Source organism: Phytophthora ramorum (assembly GCF_020800215.1).
Source record: "Phytophthora ramorum isolate Pr-102 chromosome Unknown Phyram_PR-102_s0007, whole genome shotgun sequence".
In the NCBI taxonomy this organism is placed as follows: domain Eukaryota; phylum Oomycota; class Peronosporomycetes; order Peronosporales; family Peronosporaceae; genus Phytophthora; species Phytophthora ramorum.
Genome location: NW_027150653.1, coordinates 866,618 through 886,400, shown reverse-complemented (window position 1 = coordinate 886,400; position 19,783 = coordinate 866,618). Strand labels below are relative to the sequence as shown.

Here is a 19,783-nt window from a genome sequence, read left to right as displayed (position 1 = left end):
GGCTATCGGGCTGAGCTTCACGCATCGTGCAGCAACTCATCACCAAGCGGAGGAGCAAAAAGTTATATATTTGTTCGTGGATGCAAAATAACCTGCTGTCGTGAGCGGTGGCACCACCTCAGTCTCAAATGCTGGGCAGCAACTTACTTGACCGCCATCAGGATTGCGATAATAGCCACGGCCACGACGAGAGCGAAAATGCCGATGCAGATGAGCTTCGTCTTGGAGCACTTGCAGAACCCGCGCTTGAGGTTGGCCTCCCGCACGTTGCGCAGCGCGCCCTGCGTGTTTTCCTGCGCCGCGTCCGTGTTCTCCTCAATGTCCACGACGATCTCTCCCTGGTCCTGCACGAGCCCGTCAACCTCCTGGAAGGCCGCGTTCACCTCGTGGAGCTGCTGGTTGATCTTGACAATGTCTTCCTCTCTCCGCACCAAGTCTAGAGTCACAGCAAACACCAGTCAGCACACAAACTCCCTTATCCCACCCGTCCATCCAACCAACACGCACCGTCTTCGTTGTAGCTGGTCACGTTCACCTGAGCGTACATCTGGTCCTCGTTGTACCCGTCAAAGCCCGCGGGTTTGTTGTCGTCGTCCGAGCGGAAGGACAGCGACGACTGGCGCAGATTGGAGACCGCCGCGCGCTCGGCCGCCAGCAGCTTCTGGCACGTCTCCTCGAAGCTCTTGAGCTGGTTCTTGTAGTCCGTCGAGAGCTTGGCCACCTGCGTCTTGCGCGCGCGGCCGCCCGCCGCCTTGGCACCTCTGTCCAGCTCCTGCAGCCGGCGGTTGATCTTGGCCACGAGCTTGTTGCCGCGGTCCGTAAGCTCCGTCAGCTGCTGGTGGTTGGCGCGCGAGTCCTGCGGCGTGCCAAAGAGCGTCATCTTCTGCGCGATGGTGCGCGTCACCTGGTTGAACTGGCCCACGGCCTTGGACGTCTCCTGCACCAGCGCATTATAGTGCTCGGCCTCGCCGACCTTGGGCGAGTCAGCCGACATGTAGCTCATGCTTATAGCAAGCGAAGCGAGGAGCAGGAAGCTAATTCGGAACTGTCTTTGCGGTCGAAAAAGGGGACAGCCAAGCCGGACACGGAGGGACTGAAGTCGCCAAACTTTGACAGGGCGTTTGTATGCAAGGCTAGGTATCCGCTATCCAGCGGATACTTCTGAGACAGACCCGTGGCGTCGTTGGACAGATTTGAGGCCTCTACACCGCCCTTGCCATCTGACCCTATCTGAGCCTGCGAGCTATTTGCAGGCCCGGTGGCAAGTCCTGCAAATAGAGCGTTTCGCTGTGCGGAGAAGTAAATAACGTCGGCCGGGTGCGTCCGGACAAGTGCCCCATATCGGCCGATTACGCCGCGACATAATGCTGCGACATGCGATAGGTCATCTGATTGGCCGAAAGCGTTGACCAATCATAGATCTCGCGACCAAGTTGAAGTGGTTGACAAGCATTGCCTCTCGGTGATCGTTCATCTCACTTCGCACTCGCTGTTTATATTTGCTTACGATAAAGTGGAGCTGCTGCTATCACTCTCGACTGACAGCGACGACGCTAGACTCGTTCGACGTTGCAAAGTCGGTGGCGCTAGTGCCAATCTCTATCGCTGCTGCCTCCGCGACCAACGTGGAGGTTACCACCCGTACACTAGCGACCGACCCGCCCAACTCGTCGAACACCAGCAGCAGATTCTCCTGATCCTTCAACAGCCAGTCCCGCGGGATGTGGTAGTAGCGCTGAACGAAGTCGCCTTCGTCGTTGATGAGCCAATAGCGACCAAGATCGTGGCCGTTAATGTACGCGCGACCACGAGTGAGTCCAAGACAATCCAGAAGAATCGACGACTGCTGTCCATCAACCGTTGCTTGATAGCGGAAGGAAGTCCGAAACCAACTCATCAGCTGCCGTCCACTCTTAATACTGTCTTCGGAGGCGCGTGGAACCAGTGCCCATGGAACGGAGTCCGCCCACTGCGGGTAATAGATCTCCAGCTGCTCACCGACGAGGCCTGGGTACATGGTCCATTGCTGGCCCTCTGCTACATTGAAGTGCCCAATCCTGACACTGCCAGTTATCCCCTTGCTGTGGTTGCTCCCAAGCGAATGGACCCCCAAACTGATTGACATCAGCTTCAAATCATGCTGCTGCTCAAGATTGAGGCTTGCCGGCAGGTGAAACCTGAACTCCATGGAGCAGTTATCACCAGGATACCCTAGATTCCTCTCGCCGATGGGCCAGCCGTCAACAAACGCAACGATACTAGTAGCCTCGCATGAGGTCACCTTCACCGTTGGCACACCGCCATGACTGCCGCTTTCACTCGGCTGCTTGAGGGAAAACGTGGTTTCGTAGGTCAAATAGTCCGTTCGGTCCCCTGTCAATCGAAGTTGCTCAATCGGATGATCAGCCACCACACGTTTCCTCGGAGTTCGCGATGAGATGTTCAGCTCGCTCCACGTTTCCCACTCGAGAGAAGCGGCCAGTACAATTGGAGTGTACAATCGATGCTGATGGCCAGGATATGATTTCTGCACATCTGCTGTGTCGAAGAGTAGATCTCCATCCTTGAGAATCAACATGGAATGCGGTGCGAGCTCGTATTTGCCACCGGAGAATGCCACAGTCACTCTCTTACCGGCCAGATTCTCCAGAAACGCCACTCGGTTCGGTCCGTCTTCTGGGCCATAGATAAAGGCACGTTGCTCTGCTGACGCCTCTATTGCTTGCTCGTCCACGAGTGGCAACTCATGTGGGTGCAACAGCTGCCGGTCGTTGCTCATCAATACATCGTTACACTCAATCAGAGCCTCGTGAAGCTTGCGCAAATGAGAACGCTTCGGTTCGTTGCTGAGACCATCAGCATGAAGATTCACTCCGTCGGCGTACATAGTAGTCACCCCCGCTGACGCAGCTCTGCCGTAGTTGTTGCCACCGTGGTACATCTGCCAGCATCCAAAATCGTCAGTACCTCATCTAACGACACCCCTTCAGCACCATATTGCGTACATAGTAGTTGTGTGCGGCGCCACCAACCGCAAACCACCGAGCAACGGCGTACGCCATGTCTTCAGGAGTGCGTTGATCATTTGGCAAGGGATTATTTTTGTTCTTCTGCCATGTTTGGAACCATCCTTCGTCCTCTGTCCACACAAGCGGGTCCGAGGGGCGTTCCTTCACATGCTTCACCGCGAAATCAACACAGTCATTGTCGTTGCACGAGAGGATCGTGTTCTCGGCCGCGTTGGCGTAGCACCTGCACGAACACTCGTCAGCGATTGATTTCCAGCCACATCCAAGCAGCGTCTTTTGCAACGTACATGATCCAGGGAATCGACGTGTCCAGTCGCTTCACCAGCTCACCACACCACTCAATATACTGTGGGTCGTGCCACGCAAACTCGTTCTCAATCTGTGCCATGATGATCGGCCCTCCATTCTTCGCCAAGAAAGGTCTCGACAGCTCCACCATGTACGTTATGAACCTCTCCATCTCCCTCTGCCAAGGGCCATTACTCGATCTCATTTTCATCCCTGGGACCCAATTGAGCCACACTGGCAGACCTCCATTACTCCACTCGGCGCACACGTAGGGGCCGAACCGGACGTGCAGGAACAGCCCCACGTCCGCCGCCAGCTCATAAAACCTCGTGATGTTGGCGTTGTCCGCGAAATTCCACACGCCGCGCTCTTGCTCGTGCAAGTTCCAGAACACATCTACAAAAATAACAGTAAGAAACTCCTTAATGTAACATTTCTACGAATTGCGTACACATTTCGACGTGGTTGAGTCCGTCTCGCTTGGCTTCTCTCAGAAGCTGCTCCCATTGGCCCGCGGAGCTCCTCGGGTAGTGGATGGAGCCGCCCAGCAACAGCGTCCGCTTGCCGTCGATCTCAAAGCCTCTTGGCGAGTACGTGACGCTGTATCCTGATTGGCGCGTGGCTGCGTCAATGTCCTCGTACGTCAAGAAGTGCGACTTGTTAGGGGTCAGCAGCGGCTTCTGGGAGCGCAGCGCGGGCGGCCGCACACCGATGAAGCAAGCGACGAACAGGAGGACGCTCAATAGCGCGATATCCATGCGGTGCGTTCGGCGGCGCGGCCTGGGGGACGCACGGGCGTCCACCGGCAGGCGCTCATAGTCGGAGAACATCTTGTCTGGTTATGGGGACTCAGATCTTGGAATGTATAGTGAACGCGAGTGAAGGGAACGATCTTTTCGATACAGCAACATGATTATGCCTCCGATATGGTACAGTGTGCCGAGTTTCTCACACGTCACATGTTGAAGTGGCTTGGCGCCATTGCTGGAGGATTTGGATGATAAAGTGGCGATGGTGCTGCAGGAAGAAGCGGCTGCACTTTTGACGCTCGTGACGCGCCGGAAGCTGCGCACTGAGCGCGTTGATGCCGCAGCGCAGCAGTCGCCGCTTGTGCGCGTGGCGCTGGTGGTGCGTCACGAGCTCCTTTTCGAGCCACAGATCCGTGCACACGCTCTCCCAGTGGTTAAACCAGCACAGGAGCTCACGTTGTCGACGTTTGGCTGCAATCTGCTGCATCCTTGTTCTACGACGAGCTTGCTCAACGGTGATGAGGTGCCAGTGCTGGAGACGCTGGCGACGCTCGGACTGCAGAGTCTTCCTCCTCAAGACGCGCAGCTTCTGTTTGAACGTGGCGAACGCTCTCCACTGAAAGAAGCAGTCGTCGGCGACGCTGCGGAAGAAGCGGCAGCGGAAAGCGTCTACTCTTGCCTTGACTTGTTTCACGTGGACGATGTGGACTCGAACCGCGGCGAGGCACCGTCTCAAGAGATTGGTGCGAGCAAACGCGTCGGCTTGAATGCCTTGAAGTTTGCGATGCTGAGCGACACGAAACCACTGCATGGCACATCCCCAGTACTTGAGCTGGTGATATCGCTGCCAGTGGCGACAGGCCTGCTTGGCCAACGCTTGCTTGCGATTCGTCTCTGCGCACAAGGCGCGCAAGGTGGAGATGGCAAGGCGTTTGCGCTTTTCAATGAGCAGAGCTGCGAGTTCTCGCTGAAGCCGAGCCAATCTCTTTATCGACTGCCGCCAGTCGACAAAAGATTGTAAACTCCGACAGACTAGTCTTTCCTGGTAATGGCGGAGTGCTTGGTTGGCCAGCGCACGCTTGCGTCTCCAGTACGCAGCTCGCTTTCTCCATACTGCGAAACTCTTGCGAGAGAAAAACCGCTGCCGGAACGCAACCGCGAGCTTGATCGTCTCACGCTCTTGTCGTTGTATGGAGACCCACGCATTCCACTTTTGCCAAACATGCGCCTTGCGAAGGTTGCTTCTGAATCGCATGGCCTTGCGTAACCTCTCATTCATCTGCTTTCGGGTCAGTAAGTATCTCTTCCAGGCACCAAAGTGCGTTTGAGCTCGAAAAGACTCCTGGTACAGAAACATCTTCCTCATCTGCCGTAGAACGTGAGCCCTGTGCTTCCAGAACCCAAACATCGTGCGATTTACCTTCCCAGTGTTGAACGCTAGCGCCACTTTCTTCTGCTTTCGAGCTCGCAGATATTCCATCCATGCGCTCAGCAGTCTTTGCTCCACATGGACGCAGTGAAAAACTCTAGCTTGTAGCTGCTTCTCATTCATCGTTTGCTGGCTTTGCCAGTACAGCTTCCACCGTGCGAAGGAATCCGCCTTTTGGTTCTCTTTGAACACACAAGCCAAGTGAGCATACTTCGCCCGCCATTGATGATACCGTTGCCAACAGCGGAAGCACGCCGCAGTTGATTTACCATTTCTGAAATGTTTTGCCTGAATAGTGAGCTCACGGGTATTCTTCTGGGAATCGCTCCAGCTGAGAAGCTCATTCAAGCCACTCGCTAGACGCTTTCTGCGATAAAACCGCGTTGCTGTCGAGTCGCTCTGGCGCTGCTGATGCCAAATAGCAGACTGGGTTCTCCACCTCCGTACGCTACGTGATAATACCAACGCTTCACACTTCTGCAGTAGTGCTTCAGATTGTTCCAACTTCACCTTCCTGAGCTCGACGAATGCTCTCCATTTGCGATAGCCTTGATAAACTAGTTGGTGTGTGTTGAACGACGCTGCTATCTCGTTACTCTCCCGGTGTGCGTGTTGAATTGTCACTAGTTTCCTCCACGAGACAAGAGACTGCCGAAGCAGAACCTCTACGGAGTAGTAGCTTAGTACCCATACCAGTTGTTTCTGCTTTTCGTGGCAACGCGTCATGTACCGGAGCCAAGACCTCCAAGTCTTCCTTCGTAGCTTGCGTTGCTGGAACTTCGCTACCATTGCCAATGTTTTCTTCTTCTCGACTCTGTAGTGAGTATGTGCACGCCACCTACGTAGCATAGTTGCCTGCAAGTAGTCGAGCCGCCGACATTCCATGGTAGCGATACGCCTACGCCAACCGATCACACGGTGCCATCGGGCCCACGCCATTTTCAGGCACGAGACACGGTACAAGGCATCGCTCTTTTCCCTGCGGCCTTGTAAACAACGCTTTGTAAGCGTTTTCCAGCCTGTGAAATGTCTCCTTTGGCGATTCTGATGATATGTTTGCTCAGCCAGTACGCGTCTACATTTTTGCTCGCTTTTGGTAGCAACATAGCGATTCCATCGTCTCCAACACTGTTTAGCCTTGTTGGTTTGGCCTAATAATGCAGCCTGGGCGACTGCGCGTTGGAATCGTATTCGCTTTCTCCAGCGAGACACCGCTCGTCTGTACAACCGCCGAACGTGGTGATCTTCTGATCGACACAACTGGATCTGATGTTTTATGTGGCGTGAAGTGTACGATTTCCAACGAACAAATGTGGCCCGGAAGAGGTTACTACGAAGCAATTGGTTGGTCACCAAGATGTTTCGACGCACATTGGCAGTGTACTCGAGACGTGATAACCAGGTCGTCCATACCTTCTGAAGGACGAACCTTCTGCGATGAAAGTACGCCATCAATTGGAGAGTGCGATTGCTGCGATACCTCTTCCAGCCATGAAATGCAAGGCGGAGCACCGATGCTGTTCGATGTTGAGCAGCTTGGTGATGTTGCAGTCTGGCCAACGTACTGATCTCCGAATACTGTCGCCATCTCCGAAACATTCGCGACAACAATTTTTGGTGCCGTAGTCGAGCGACAAATCTCCGTCTTGAGACTTTGTGGCGCATGGCGTTGTGGTAGCATTTCCATGTCTGAAAATGCTTTGTTAGTATTTTCGTGGTGCACAATTGAGACGCCTTTGACTTCTTTTCCCGAATACTTGAGTTGTACCGGTAATTTTCGCGCCACTGCGCCACTGCCCTTGTAAGTCGGAGAGCGTTGATTTGAGTCGCTACTTTTGCCTTGTTTTGGCGCAGCATAGATGTTTTGAACCACAAGTGCTGCCAGCGATACATGGTTAAGCACAAGACATACTCGTTGAAGAACGATTCTGCTGCAGCGTTCTGTTTGCGTCGACGTCGACGTTCACAACGATAACTGAACCACCGCGCGACACTAGATCGAAGACGTCTCTGTCCAACCGCCTTTTGCACGAGAGAGTGCCTCAGCTTGCGCCGAATCCTTTCGCGCACCATAATATGCCAGCCACGCAGTACGCTTCCTTGCAAACTGTTGTCATACGTAACAGCAGCCAAGCACATGTTCTCGTTCCAAGCAAGACGAGCTTGTTGGAAGTTTTGCCAAGCGTAGAATGAGCGACGCTGGAGGTTTTCCACGTGGAACTGAAGAGCAGTCCATCCCCGCGCTCTACGCTGAATCCGCTGACGCACGGCTGTATACCAAGCGTACAGGCAACGGGTCAAAACTTGCTCGTCTCGAAGCTGCCGACGATGGCGTAGGAACTCTTTCTGCCGCCGAAGTTCTCTTGCTGCAATATACCAACGTTGTAGTGAACTGATCAAAATCCGACCAAAGTAATGTGTAAGAGCCCTGCGCTCAGTTTTCCGCGTTTGAACTCTTTGGCCAGTGAATGCGAGCCACTGCTCCACTGCCATGACATAGCGTCGTTCACGATAGTACTGTGCAGCAACAGCCATGGTCATTCTGCTCTTTTTACATTTTCGACAAGCTTGTTTCCATTCCACAAGCGATAACCGGACTTGATCTCGATCTCGCTTCCGAGTAGCTATGCAGACGTGAGAATGAACTTTCCAGAGTCGAAAAATGGACCTGACACGATGCCGGGCCTGTTTCTTCCGGAAAAGTTTCACCAACCGCTTCAAGCATCGTTTTTTCAATGTCACTCCAAACCATTTACTTACTACACGCTCAAGGAGAGCAGCTTCGATGCGCTGGCGCTGCTGTTCTACCGCATTTTTCAATAGCATCTTGTTGGTGCACAACGTGCGCCAAGCATGAAAGTGATTCACAGTACTCAGGTTCCGGCGCTTGCTTCCAAGCGACGAGATGAAGGAATTAATGTGCTGCAGTCGCACCCATTTGGTCATGTATGTTCTTAGCACACATTCATTCCAGCATTTTGACACCATTAACTTCTTTGATCTGAGGCGCTTAGAAACTGCTATCAGCTTGCACCAGGATCGGAACACGTTATTCAACCTCCTTGAATCCACAGCACAGCGAAATGTGCGCACTCGGCCACACTCCCGTGCACTAGAAATCCATATCTCAAACAATCTGGCCACAAGCTTCCGCTGGTGCCATCGAGTCGCCATTCTGACTTGGCCTCGCTGAATCCGGTTAGCACAAGCAGCAGCTCCAAGCTTTCGAATACCTTCCAGCTTTAATTTTCGTCGGTGATGTAGTTCAACTTCATCGTACAATAGTTTGCGTTGTCTCTTCCACTCAAGAAATTGACCCCACCCTCGAAACGCACGTCTTAGAGACGCTCGATACCGGAAGAAATCTGCTAGAAGCACTTTGCGGGATCTCAGTTGTCTCGCATTGATGAATTTTCTCCACTTTCGGACGCCACTGGATAGGCTGACCCGCGTCCCGTGATCAATCGACGACAGATAGGATGGATCCTCAAACACGGCTTCCCTCCACGAGCGAAGAAACGTACGTTGTCGCCTAGCTTGACTGTGCAAAGTAGCAGCAGCACGTTGTAGGCGCTCTCCTTTGGCCCGATGCACGCCGACTCGAAAATACCTGAAAGTATTACGAAGACGATTGTGGCATCGGTTTGCCACGAAATCCCGACACTTTCGTGTCTGTACGATGCATTGGTACCAGTGTTGCAAGGAAAGTCGCTTCTGCTGAACTGCATTCACGTTCTGCCGCCGGGAAATCTCGCGCTCAACTCGACAATAGCGTTTCCACTCACAAAATACAAACCGCTTTGTGCGATCCCAATGGAATCGGTGAGCAGCATTCAGTCGGTTTCGTTTCAGCTTGTGGATTCTGTTGCCGCAGCGCCACGCTCGGAGAGCAGACTTCAACTGTTGACTACGGTGAAAATCAGTCGCTTGAATGAGTTGGTGCACTCGTCTCCTCCTCGACTCCTCGACAGTGGATTTCCATTGACCAAAGCAAACGTACACCAAGCGTAGCTGTGCCCTGAACTGGCGGCGTTTTTCACTAGGATAGGCATCGACCAGATCAGCTTTGGTGGGAGAATGAGGGCTCATCTCCTTTATCCCTGGTACGTCGATACCATGCAGACTTTGCTTGGTAACTTGAACAAGCTTCTCGTAGTTATCAGCAACCTGGCTCGCCTCTGATTCTTCCGAGCTCAATCGACCAGTATGTCGCTTAAGGATGAGGTTTCTTCGAGGTGGGCCAGTGGGAATCGACTTACTCAGGCGGGTGTTGACGCCGTAGCGATGAATCTGCTTTGCAGATCGACGCAGAGTGAATACAACCCATTTCCATGCCGAGAAGTGCGTCTCAATGACTTTCCTCCTCCAGTAAAATAAAGCAATGAACATTTGCTGATCGTCCTCGTCCATCGTCGTCACAAACACTTCGCTGGACTGCTCGGGTATCGATGGTGAGCGATGTCTACTCAAACCCCTGGTTTGACGTTGGAAGCGCGGCATCCTGCGTGAGGTCTAGCAAGTGACCACGGCGTTTAGTACATCATCAGGTAAAAAACAAATTCTTTAGCGTATTCTCACCGTGTAGTCTCCGAATTCACTCGCCACTGATGGGTTCCTCGTTCCATTGATCTTCCTCCAGTCCAAAGTCTTCAAGGGTGGCAGAACCAGATCAACGATGAATAATCTGCACCAGAACCAACACTACTCTAGTCTTTACCTTTCCAGGTGTTCTTCTTCGAGGAATCGGCTGAATCCTTCTTCCCATGAACTCTGTTTCCTCATCGTCTGAAGACAGTGAAGAAGGGGGTGAACCATACACTACAGAGCCCACTTCCTGGGGGAACCGCCGGATCTGTTGTGGCGGTGATGCAGTCGAGGTTATCGGCATATCGAAGGTGTCTTCCTCCGTTAGTCCCAACCGGACGGGGGCTTATGCACCAACGTCTTCTCCGCCGATCGAGTTGTGACCCTGAAACGACGGTGTCGCTTCAACGTAGTAATAGTAACGTACGTGAACGAGACCAGTATCGTGTCTCTATTCACTTCATCACTTGATTTGCGCGAGGTAGCGGACGTACATCCCCCTGTACACCAACTCGAATATCTGCGCCTGCACGTCGTCGAACAGTGTACGAGGAATCTTTTTACCGGGAGTGGTGATGGCCTTCTTGATCTTCTTGCGCTGAGCTGCAGTGATGACTTTGATACGCCGAGACTTGACGTACTTGAGGTAAGTGCTCACTGCCCGTGACCGCAGGGTCTTGTTATCGATATGGTCCTGTGCGCGTAATGGGAAAACATCGCGGTGAGCAACCAGGAAAACGTAGTTCAAACTTCGATGCATACCTCCTTAAATTCCTGAATCGAAATCCAAAATGTAACGAGTTCGTCGGCGAATTCTTGTCTTGCGAATGTCAAAAAGGTAGAGAGACCTTCAGGATCTTTCGTGAGCAAATTCCTAAAGTTTACCAGGTGCCTGGAAATAATGAATTCGTTAGTACAGATTGGCACAAAGAGCTCATGATCCGATCGCGTTATCAGCGTACTTTTCACTCTCGTTCGCGAGTTGTTCCATGCGCTTCTTCTCCTGATCAATCTTCGCTAGCGTGACGAGGTCTTCGTTACCTATGTCGACTGCTTCTCGCTTAGAAATGAACTCGTCCAATTGCTGTCGGATTTCTTTCAGACATTTGTGAGCAGGTGGAAGGGCTCGCACCCGAATGATGTGTACGTGCCGGCATACTTGGACAGCTGTGTGATAGCACTCCATAGCGTCCTGCGAGCAAAGCCACGGATAGATCGCTAAGTATCTTCAATCTTCAAAACAATGTAGATTGGATGCAGTCTCACCAAGCTTTGGAGCAACATCGAGGTAGCCATGAGCATGTCCTTCTCGTCTAAAGGGATAATGTCCTCAAAGAGTGAAAGCGCATCTTGGATCGTGCTAGCACATTGCTGAAACTGACTAGTATCCTGTTGCAGCTCGCAAAAACAGTCAAAACTCTGTTGGTGCCCGTGTCGAGAGAGAAAAAATCTTTTTGTACATGTGAAATCCGCGCTTTTCCGATGGCCACCTTGAGCATCGTCGGATGAAGAATCCCAAGCGAGTCGGTGATCAGTTTCTCCACCTGACAAAGTAGTTGTTGAGCCTTCTCGTACTTCTTTTGCGTTGTGTACAGAGCTGCGAGTTCAAGCTCAGCTGGCTGGGTGAAGATCGTTGCTTCATCGGCTTGAGCTGCATGCTTTGCAGCAGCCACTGGCACATTGATCTGCATTTGCGATATCGCTCTCTCCTTGGCGATACGTTTCTTCCGCTTGTATTTGTCAACCTCCGGATCGATAGCACTTTGGGGCACAATACTCTGAGCAGCGTAGTCTTCACCCTGCAACAAGCTACGCATTTCAACAACACGACTGACACTCTTCATGACGGTGTACCGAAGGGAGTTTTCCTGGTTTGTCTGAACAACTTCTTTGAGCTCGTTCCCCACGTGCAACTCCGGGTGCAGCTCTTCATATCGATGGTGCCGTCGGTTAGCCAGCTCATGCAGACGTGCATGACACTTATCGCATAGCACCTGATCACACGAAGGGCATCGCTTACGCGCTCGACTCAACTGGCAGTTGTCGCAAAGAGGGAACTTCAGTCGACCAGCCGGGTCTGAAGGTAACGGAGCTATCAATCCGTTCCTACGACCCTGAGTTCTTGCAGCTAAAATACGCTCGCGTTTTTTCTCATACAGCTGCCGTCGTGGTCGATCCCTCTTCAGAGTCTCCTGTTCAATTCCCCATCTTCGAACTGCCGAGTCATTGACAGATTCGTCTTCCGCACCATCGTCTTCATCGTGAAAAGGCCCCACGACGCCAGTCTCATCAGTACTGCGGCTGCTCCCATTACTTCCACTTTCAAGACTAAATGAAAGGTCTGCTTGTGCCAACGAAATCGAGTACTCTGATTGCAGAAATCCCAGGGAGGATACGGTGTTTCCTAGTTTCAGTGCCGAAGCACATTCACCGTCTTGACCACGATATTTGACTGTAAATTCGATGGCCAGGTCTGGGTGGTCATACGTATTCAGGTAGTAAAATGCGTCGTGGCCAGAGAAATCTCGCGTGAAAAGACTACAGCCGCATCTCATGAGCAGCTGGATCATGGCCGTATCTCCGCGCTTGCACGCAATGATTAATGCATGGATACCCTCTCGGTTTTGGTGCGTCGGAATGCAGTTGTTCTTGAGGCAAAATACAATATCAGCATAGGTTCCGATAGTGCAAACCACTAGAAAAGGTGAATTGCCGTTGGTATCTTCGTAGTTTGGGCTGAGCTGAAACGCTTCAGACGATAGCAGCTCTCGAATTCTCTTTAGATCTGCATTGCGCATAGCCTTATCCATCTCCGCCATCCGTTTGTGGCGCATGACTCGGTTAGTCGACAGCGCGCTCAGAACCTCTCCGTCTTCATCTTCGTCTTCTGCTTTCAGCTGCGCCAGAAGATTCTCGCTGGTGATGGAGCTATTTAGCGATGATATCATGGCAGGGTTATGCGACTGAATCGCCCAGTCAACAGCGGTCTTGCCCTCACGATCCCACAGGTCCTTATTAGCACCAAACGCTAAAAGAATTCGAAAAAGGTCCGCATTTCCCGAGATTGCAGCTTGGATGAGTGTTGATCTCCCAACTCTATTCACGCCATCGACATTCGCCCCATATTCCAGCAGCGCTTTCAGTATTTCCTCACGCCCTTTGTCTGCAGCCAGCAGAACCGCGTTGACGTGGTTGTTTGTTTCGTGATTCAAGTCAATCTTGAACTCCGCCAGAATACTCAAGGCAACGATGTCTCCCGTCATTACAACAGCTAGCAGTGGTGTCATTCCTGCCTTAGTCTCCGTGTTGGGGGAGGCCCCAAGCTCAAGTAGCTGTCTCAATACCCGCAATCTCCCCTTAAAAATCGTGACAAGTACAGGCGTGAAACCATTTTCGCTCTCATGGTTCAGCAGACTGGCAGATTGGTTCCCTGAAGACGCAGTTGCTGGGTCCAACAGAGGTACAAGACGATCCCAGTGTTGGTGGTAAACTGCGTGCTCCACCTTCTTCCGCACGCTGGACGAGAAGAACGAATGCATCAACTGCGTGAGCCTGTTTCGTTTAGCAGGAAGTGCATCCAGTCGGACTTTTGCCTCCTGCGACTTCTTCAACACGATTTCTTTCTCGGCGATCCGTGCTTCCAACAAGCGAAGACGCTGCAGTCCAGTCACACCTGGAGTAGACACAGATATCCCCAGCGTCATTGTCCTCTTCCTTGTCTTCGAGATCTTGTCGTACAGCTTTAAATCTTCGAGTCGCTGGCTCTCCATCCTCTTCCGTTCTTCCTCTTCAAGATACCAAGCCTCCATCGCGACAGACAATCGCTCCTCCACCTCCATCTCACGACATCGTGCAGCAAGCTTCTGCAACTCCTTCTCTTGAGCTTCAGCCTCTCTTTTCTTCCTGAAAAGCTCTCGTTGCTGCCGTCTCGCCGCAGCCGTCCGTTTCTGCTCGAGCCGAGCATGAGCTTCGAGCCACTCCATCACTCAAATGCCTCTAGGCTTGCAAGGAGCTCGGGCTGCCGAGACGCTATTTTTGAGTAACAAGCCACTACCAACGTCACGTTGGCCAAGTCTAGTCAAACAACTTAGACATGGCAGTTAACAAAAGTGAGGCCTGGCAAAGTTCACGGCACCTAGTCGGGAACCATCCACGAAAGCCTCGGGGCGCTGACAGTAATTGGACTGATGTGTGGGTTGCAGGCGGTTAGCGCAGCGTCCCAGCTTTTGGTTGCGCCTCGAGCCAATTGGCGTCCCCTTTTTGACAAGGTGCTTCCTTCCCTCACTTGCGAAAATGACTTTTCCGAACCGCGCCAACTACCGCCTGCGCTCTCGAGAGAAATCCCAGCAAGCGGCGCTGACGGCTAACGACGTCCCGGTTGAGGCTTTCGAGGCATTTCGCCATGTGACACACGAGGACGTCATGGCCGCGGCCTTGCAGTGCTGCGACGCCGAGGAGGAGGAGAAGGCGGCTGCTCCAATGCACGACCACGCGCTGCTGCCGCTCGCGCACAAGCTCCTGGCCATGATCGCGCAGCCGGCGAAGCTTCTCGCAGCGCTGGTCGTCCACTGTACGGACCGGACGTCCAAGCAGGAATTCTGGGTCAAGGCGGTCGCGTACCAGCACGCAGAGCTGCGTACAGTGTCCGACTGCTGGTGCATCCTTATTGCGGAGTTGGACGACCAGAGCGAAATGTGTCCGACGGATGTGGCCATGCTCAAGGCGGCGCTGTACCTGTGGCGGCTGTGGCAGTTTGTATGTCTGATGTGCGTGGACGCCGTAGCGTCCGTGGAGGAGACGTCAACGCTCAAGCAGGAGCAAAAGTGGACGACCACGCTGCTGCAGAAGCGTCATGCACCCGCCTTGAACGACCAGAGCGCGGACGCACTGACCCAGGGCATGATCCTGTCGGGCAGCGGTCCGGCCAAGCGCTCGCGTATCACCAAAAAGTCGAACGAGTTCCTCGTGGCGTGGTTCCTGGCCCACAAGGACAACCCGTACCCGTCGCCCGACGAGCGCACCGAGATCGCGGACAAGACGGGACTGGCCGAGCAGCAGGTGCGCAACTGGTTCGCCAACATGCGCAAGCGCCACTGGAAACCCAACCGCTCGAACGCCAAGAAGCCGCGCTGTCTGCTGGACTACGTCCTGCGTCAGACCGAAGCCTGAAGTACCTGTACGACCGATCGATTGCTACCGATCGATGTAGCAAATGAACTCTGCGTCGTCGTACATGTAAGACGGTAAGTTCCAAAAAAGAAATTGGCGATGCTAGCTAGATCCATTAAATATCCAGAAAAATAGGCCTCTGTTTCAAATTCAGAGCGGTTTCGCGTCCGCTCTCAAATTGCAACACTATGGTTTTCTAGAGGCCCTTTGCCAGAATGTAATATTCTATTCATTTAACGAGGTAACCTTCGAAATTGGATGGGGTCGACAACTTCAGAGCGGAGCGAAAATTCGTTTTCAGAATCACTTGAATAAAGTATGTGAAATCGACAAATTGAAAGCGGTTGTTTGCAAACCTGTGTAAATGGATATTTGCTTGGCATATGGTTTTACAGGTTTGGCAAACTTTTCGCTCTGAATTTGTTGACCTCATCAAGTCTCACAGGAAAGTGTGTATCTGGATAATTTTGATTTTATCCGGGATAGTATGTGAAAGTCGGAATGCAGGACACGCGCCCTGCACGAAACGTCTCGTCAGTGCGGTGGTTTTCTCGAGACGCCGACGCCGAGGACAAGGTCGTGTACTATCTTGGCCTGGCCGCTAGACCACGGGGTTCGCTGGACATCTGCCACATGTCCATTACGAACGATCGCATTGGAGAGGCCATACTGAAGGCGCTTGAAGCCGGCTGCGTCGTTCGCATGATTGTCGACGAGCGAAGCGCGCTTCAAAAGAAAAACATGGCTTGGGTACGCAAATTTTGGAACGAAATACGGTTGACTCCGTTGGCGATGTCGGCGAGACAGAAAGCGGTCGACTATACTTTTCTCAAGATAGTAAGTGTTCACTGTGAACGCAGAAAAAAAACTCCAAAAAACACCAAAATTTTTTTTACAACAAGTGGACCGTCGTCAACAACGAGTTCATTTTAGAAGGCACGGGCAACTACAGCAAGGCCGCGTTCAATGGAGCTCGCCATGTAGAGACGTTTCTGACGACCACGGATCAGACGCACGTTGATTCGACCAACCGCGAGTTCGAGCAGCTTTGGCATGAAGGACGGGTGCTTCAATGGGCCTCGAGGCGTTCTGCTTGCGTCATGTACTTGAGGGAGGACGAGGAAGAAACAAAGTACCCATCGGGAGAGCAGGACGAAGACGAGGACGCAACGATGTGCTACTTGAGAGAGGAGGACGGCGACGAGGAAGAAGAAACGAAAATGAACCCCCCGGGAGAGCAGGACGAGGACGAGAACGTTGTTGAATTGTAAGAGGTGGCTGAACGTGCGCGCCATTGTTCAGCAGATGCCCGGTGCGTAAGCGTCTCGGATCACCCCACCGTCAGTTTACGCGAGCGAGCGACATCCATTGCCGAGCGAGAGCTCATTCTGCAACAACCTGCAAGCAGCACACTCCAAGCAACCAACTTCACCTAGCGATGTCCGCCTCTAACAAGACTGTTCTCATCACTGGCGCCACCCGCAGCCTCGGTCTCACCTTCGCCAAGCACTACACCAAAGCTGGCTGGAAGGTCATTGGCACGGCACGCGACGTTGGAGAAGGCTCACGATGTACGGACTCACCCTCTGCACTGGAGAACTCTTTGCTTTACTAACCCAACTCCTCTTTCCTCGTTGTTTTAGCTCAAGGCGCTCTCGCCGTTCAAGATCGTGCTGCAGCCCGGCTTCGTCAAGACCGACCTGAACCATGGCCACGGCGCCGTGCGTCGACTCCGTTTACCTCCACATCTCTGGTTGAGGAGAAGCGAATGAAGCAGAGGGACAGCGATAAGAAGCGCAATGAGCAGTTGGAGCCAATCGACGAGTTTAAAAAGAAGTTCTTCAAAAGGCCAAAGAGGGGTGGAGATTTAGGGCCTTGCCTTTTAGTCTTCCTCGAGCGTGGGGGCCTCTCCGATCTCGCCCTTGGAGTACTTGTACTTGCCGGAAGCGCGGAAGATTTCCTTCTTGGGGGATGAGACGGGGGCGGACGGCAGCTCGGCGGGCTTGAGGCCCAGCGTTTCCTCCTTGAAGGTGGGCGTGAGGGCGGGCCAGGCCATCCAACCGACGAGCAGCGCTCCAGGGGCGCCCCACGGGGCTGTAGCAGATAGATGCGGGAGCGTTAGAAAGGGGGATTAGACAGAAGAGACGAGGAGGACGCACCGAAGCCCGTGAGCTCCTTGGCGACGTGGGTCAGGCGGGCGGCGGACATGGCGACGGTGGACTTGAGGGAATTCCGCGGGTGTTGTGTGGGGTTTTGGAGCCACGGCGTCCGCAGGTGTGAAGCGAGTACCGTTGAATTGGCTTCAAGTACGATTGTTTAAGTTATACTTCAGCCAATCATAAAGGGCGAAGCAAAGAAACGGTAAAACTACTGAAACGCATACCAAAACCCGTTATTTGGCATGTTTTCCGCCAGGACAAGGCTTGCCTCATTCCCATTACCATGTCAGGTGACTCTAGTGATTGCTTTTTTTTTGGGGTCACATGATGCAATTGGCTACCACAATCATGTAGGGGTAGCCAATTTGCAGCAGTAAGAACTTTTGCGGATATAGTATCCAATACTGCTGTACGTAGTACAATGTTACCGTTCTCCTTGTGCATTCTGCAAAGCGATTTCCTGTTTACCCGTGGCATTGTTTTTTGTGTGTGAAACGTTTGCCCACTCATAGCGTTCCTTGGGAAATGCCTGTCGGTGAAATGTGAGAATCACAGCAAAAGCAAGCAATACGCACTTAATCATTATTCCCCGAAGGGCGTCCTGTAGGTACGTAGCCTACAGAGTCCGAAAGGGCTAATGCCTAAGCCGGCTGTATCGCCATGCAACCTTCCCCATCTCCAGATAGTTACACGGCGACACTAGGAAACTTTTCTGCTTACGTCTTGTCTTGAAGCAAACTTGGACGGTGCTCAGCCTCGTCATGCAGGTCGCGTGACGTGACATCCGTTGAGCAGCTCTCGAGTCGACGCAGCATTCTCCTCGAGCCTCACGTCCGCACCGGGAGGGCCGCCAAGAATAGCAGTTTTAGATGTGAGTGGTAGCTCCTCAGCAGCGAACAACACATTTGAGAACAGGATGCAGACGCTGGGTTTACGAGAACAATGTTGTTGAAGTGCGTGCAGGCTGCGCGGACAGACTTTCCCATGTCTGGACTGGGCAGCAGCTCTCACTTTTGATATTGGTCGATACATTACGACATTACGGCAATAAATCCTCCGAAGCAAGGCCAGCCCCCCTCGCTAGTGCTTTACACTTTCCTACACTTTGTGAAACATGCGAAAGTTCATCAAACAATAACCGACATTCACGTACGTGAATCACGTGTCGCCTCTGAATTTCAGACTTGTCAATACCCTCTGACATCGGTGAATGGGGGGGGGGGGGGGGGGGGGGGGGTAAACGCATTTTCAGCTCAACGCGTGGCTCGCATCCTTATTAACTATACTCAGCACGTATCGCGCCGAAATGCATTCGACCCTTAGCTACGTCTAGATACCGAGGTCAACCTTGTCCAGTTTTGCCTTGTATTTCGCGATGTAGTTCTTGTTGAACTTGTTGTTGTTGACCAATTTGTGGAAGAAACCCTTCAGCTTTCCGAGCCCGAGCAGTCTCTCTTCTTCCTCTGCACCCGTCTCGGCAGTGTGCTTGCGTCCCTTGAGGTAGCGGTGGCCTTCGTTGGCGAGTTCATGGTGGGGGTCCGTCACCAGGTTCTTGGTCTGGACGGAACTCTCGGCGGTTGCGATGGTGCTCCAAGAGGCAGCGCAGGTGACAGCGATCAGCAGCAAGAAGTGGGTCACACGCATGGCTAATGCGCTTACGCTTTTGAGTTTCTTGGGCTGCTCTGAGTGCTCGAGGGCTGGTTATGAAATGAACTCGCAAGGCTGCGAGTCGCAGTGGTTGAATCAACTGTGTCGTCCATCTCAGGAGCTTGACTACGATGGGAGAGCACTCGAGGTACATTATATCATAGAAAATCTAAATGAGTTATAAGCCAGAAGCAAGCCAGCTTCCACAGTGATCTTGGGCTTTGTTGGTGCAACTTGACCAGGTATGGAATGGCCATTTTGAGGTCAGGTACGATTTTTGGTGGTGGTGGTTGCACTCTTATCTGCACTACTGTATACCATTTGACATTGTCAAATGACATGTAGACAAGCTGCGATAGCATACATGTACCATGCTGCCACACGAGTACCCAGCGATTTGGCATTCATGTGCATGAGAACGTAGATACGAATTACTATCCCTTTTGGCCATTTCAAACGATAAAAACCGTTTTATGTCAATCAAGCTGACGAAATTCACCTCACCTAATGCCAGGGTAGGTCGGCAGTTGTCGGCACAGCAGATCTTGAGAATCTGCAAAGGCGATGCAGCATTCGACCGGTGCTGTATGAAAATGAAAACTCAACTGAGTTACATTACTCTGCTGCATCTTTAAGACATGCCGGCCTACAGTACAGCTGGACTGATATCAACACACTCCAGAAATTCAAAGCGCTTCCCGCCGTCGACCAGGTTTTCGTACGCTCGCG

The 19,783-nt window shown here is 52.6% G+C and overlaps 9 protein-coding genes across 9 annotated transcripts; 3 read left to right on the top strand and 6 right to left on the bottom strand.

Annotated features, from left to right (window-relative positions):
• Positions 1-143: 143 nt before the first annotated feature.
• KRP23_8291 (Syntaxin-7) lies at positions 144-1,003 on the bottom strand (the record flags this gene model as incomplete). The annotated part of the gene is made up of 2 exons (XM_067893712.1): positions 144-436; positions 508-1,003. 2 exons carry the CDS (start codon positions 1,001-1,003, stop codon positions 144-146), a joined length of 789 nt encoding a protein of 262 aa, XP_067743216.1.
• A 525-nt stretch (positions 1,004-1,528) lies between these two features.
• KRP23_8290 (Beta-galactosidase 5) lies at positions 1,529-4,147 on the bottom strand (the record flags this gene model as incomplete). The annotated part of the gene is made up of 4 exons (XM_067893710.1): positions 1,529-2,941; positions 3,006-3,252; positions 3,317-3,713; positions 3,769-4,147. The coding sequence occupies 4 exons, from the start codon at positions 4,145-4,147 to the stop codon at positions 1,529-1,531; spliced, it is 2,436 nt and encodes an 811-aa protein (XP_067743215.1).
• Positions 4,148-4,328: 181 nt separating this feature from the next.
• KRP23_8289 (uncharacterized protein) lies at positions 4,329-5,087 on the top strand (the record flags this gene model as incomplete). The annotated part of the gene is made up of 1 exon (XM_067893709.1): positions 4,329-5,087. One exon carries the CDS (start codon positions 4,329-4,331, stop codon positions 5,085-5,087), a length of 759 nt encoding a protein of 252 aa, XP_067743214.1.
• A 3,679-nt stretch (positions 5,088-8,766) lies between these two features.
• KRP23_8288 (uncharacterized protein) lies at positions 8,767-10,383 on the bottom strand (the record flags this gene model as incomplete). Its single annotated transcript, XM_067893708.1, has 4 exons — positions 8,767-8,798; positions 9,755-10,007; positions 10,074-10,142; positions 10,213-10,383. The coding sequence occupies 4 exons, from the start codon at positions 10,381-10,383 to the stop codon at positions 8,767-8,769; spliced, it is 525 nt and encodes a 174-aa protein (XP_067743213.1).
• Positions 10,384-10,542: 159 nt separating this feature from the next.
• KRP23_8287 (Ankyrin repeat domain-containing protein 50) lies at positions 10,543-14,062 on the bottom strand (the record flags this gene model as incomplete). Its single annotated transcript, XM_067893707.1, has 5 exons — positions 10,543-10,773; positions 10,842-10,971; positions 11,042-11,271; positions 11,346-11,468; positions 11,540-14,062. 5 exons carry the CDS (start codon positions 14,060-14,062, stop codon positions 10,543-10,545), a joined length of 3,237 nt encoding a protein of 1,078 aa, XP_067743212.1.
• A 310-nt stretch (positions 14,063-14,372) lies between these two features.
• On the top strand, positions 14,373-15,248 carry KRP23_8286 (Homeobox protein knotted-1-like LET6; the record flags this gene model as incomplete). The annotated part of the gene is made up of 1 exon (XM_067893706.1): positions 14,373-15,248. The coding sequence occupies one exon, from the start codon at positions 14,373-14,375 to the stop codon at positions 15,246-15,248; it is 876 nt and encodes a 291-aa protein (XP_067743211.1).
• Positions 15,249-16,553: 1,305 nt separating this feature from the next.
• On the top strand, positions 16,554-17,020 carry KRP23_8285 (uncharacterized protein; the record flags this gene model as incomplete). Its single annotated transcript, XM_067893705.1, has 3 exons — positions 16,554-16,560; positions 16,734-16,819; positions 16,892-17,020. The coding sequence occupies 3 exons, from the start codon at positions 16,554-16,556 to the stop codon at positions 17,018-17,020; spliced, it is 222 nt and encodes a 73-aa protein (XP_067743210.1).
• A 110-nt stretch (positions 17,021-17,130) lies between these two features.
• On the bottom strand, positions 17,131-17,456 carry KRP23_8284 (uncharacterized protein; the record flags this gene model as incomplete). Its single annotated transcript, XM_067893704.1, has 2 exons — positions 17,131-17,342; positions 17,408-17,456. 2 exons carry the CDS (start codon positions 17,454-17,456, stop codon positions 17,131-17,133), a joined length of 261 nt encoding a protein of 86 aa, XP_067743209.1.
• Positions 17,457-18,736: 1,280 nt separating this feature from the next.
• Positions 18,737-19,051, bottom strand: KRP23_8283 (uncharacterized protein; the record flags this gene model as incomplete). The annotated part of the gene is made up of 1 exon (XM_067893703.1): positions 18,737-19,051. The coding sequence occupies one exon, from the start codon at positions 19,049-19,051 to the stop codon at positions 18,737-18,739; it is 315 nt and encodes a 104-aa protein (XP_067743208.1).
• Between the last annotated feature and the right edge of the window lie 732 nt (positions 19,052-19,783).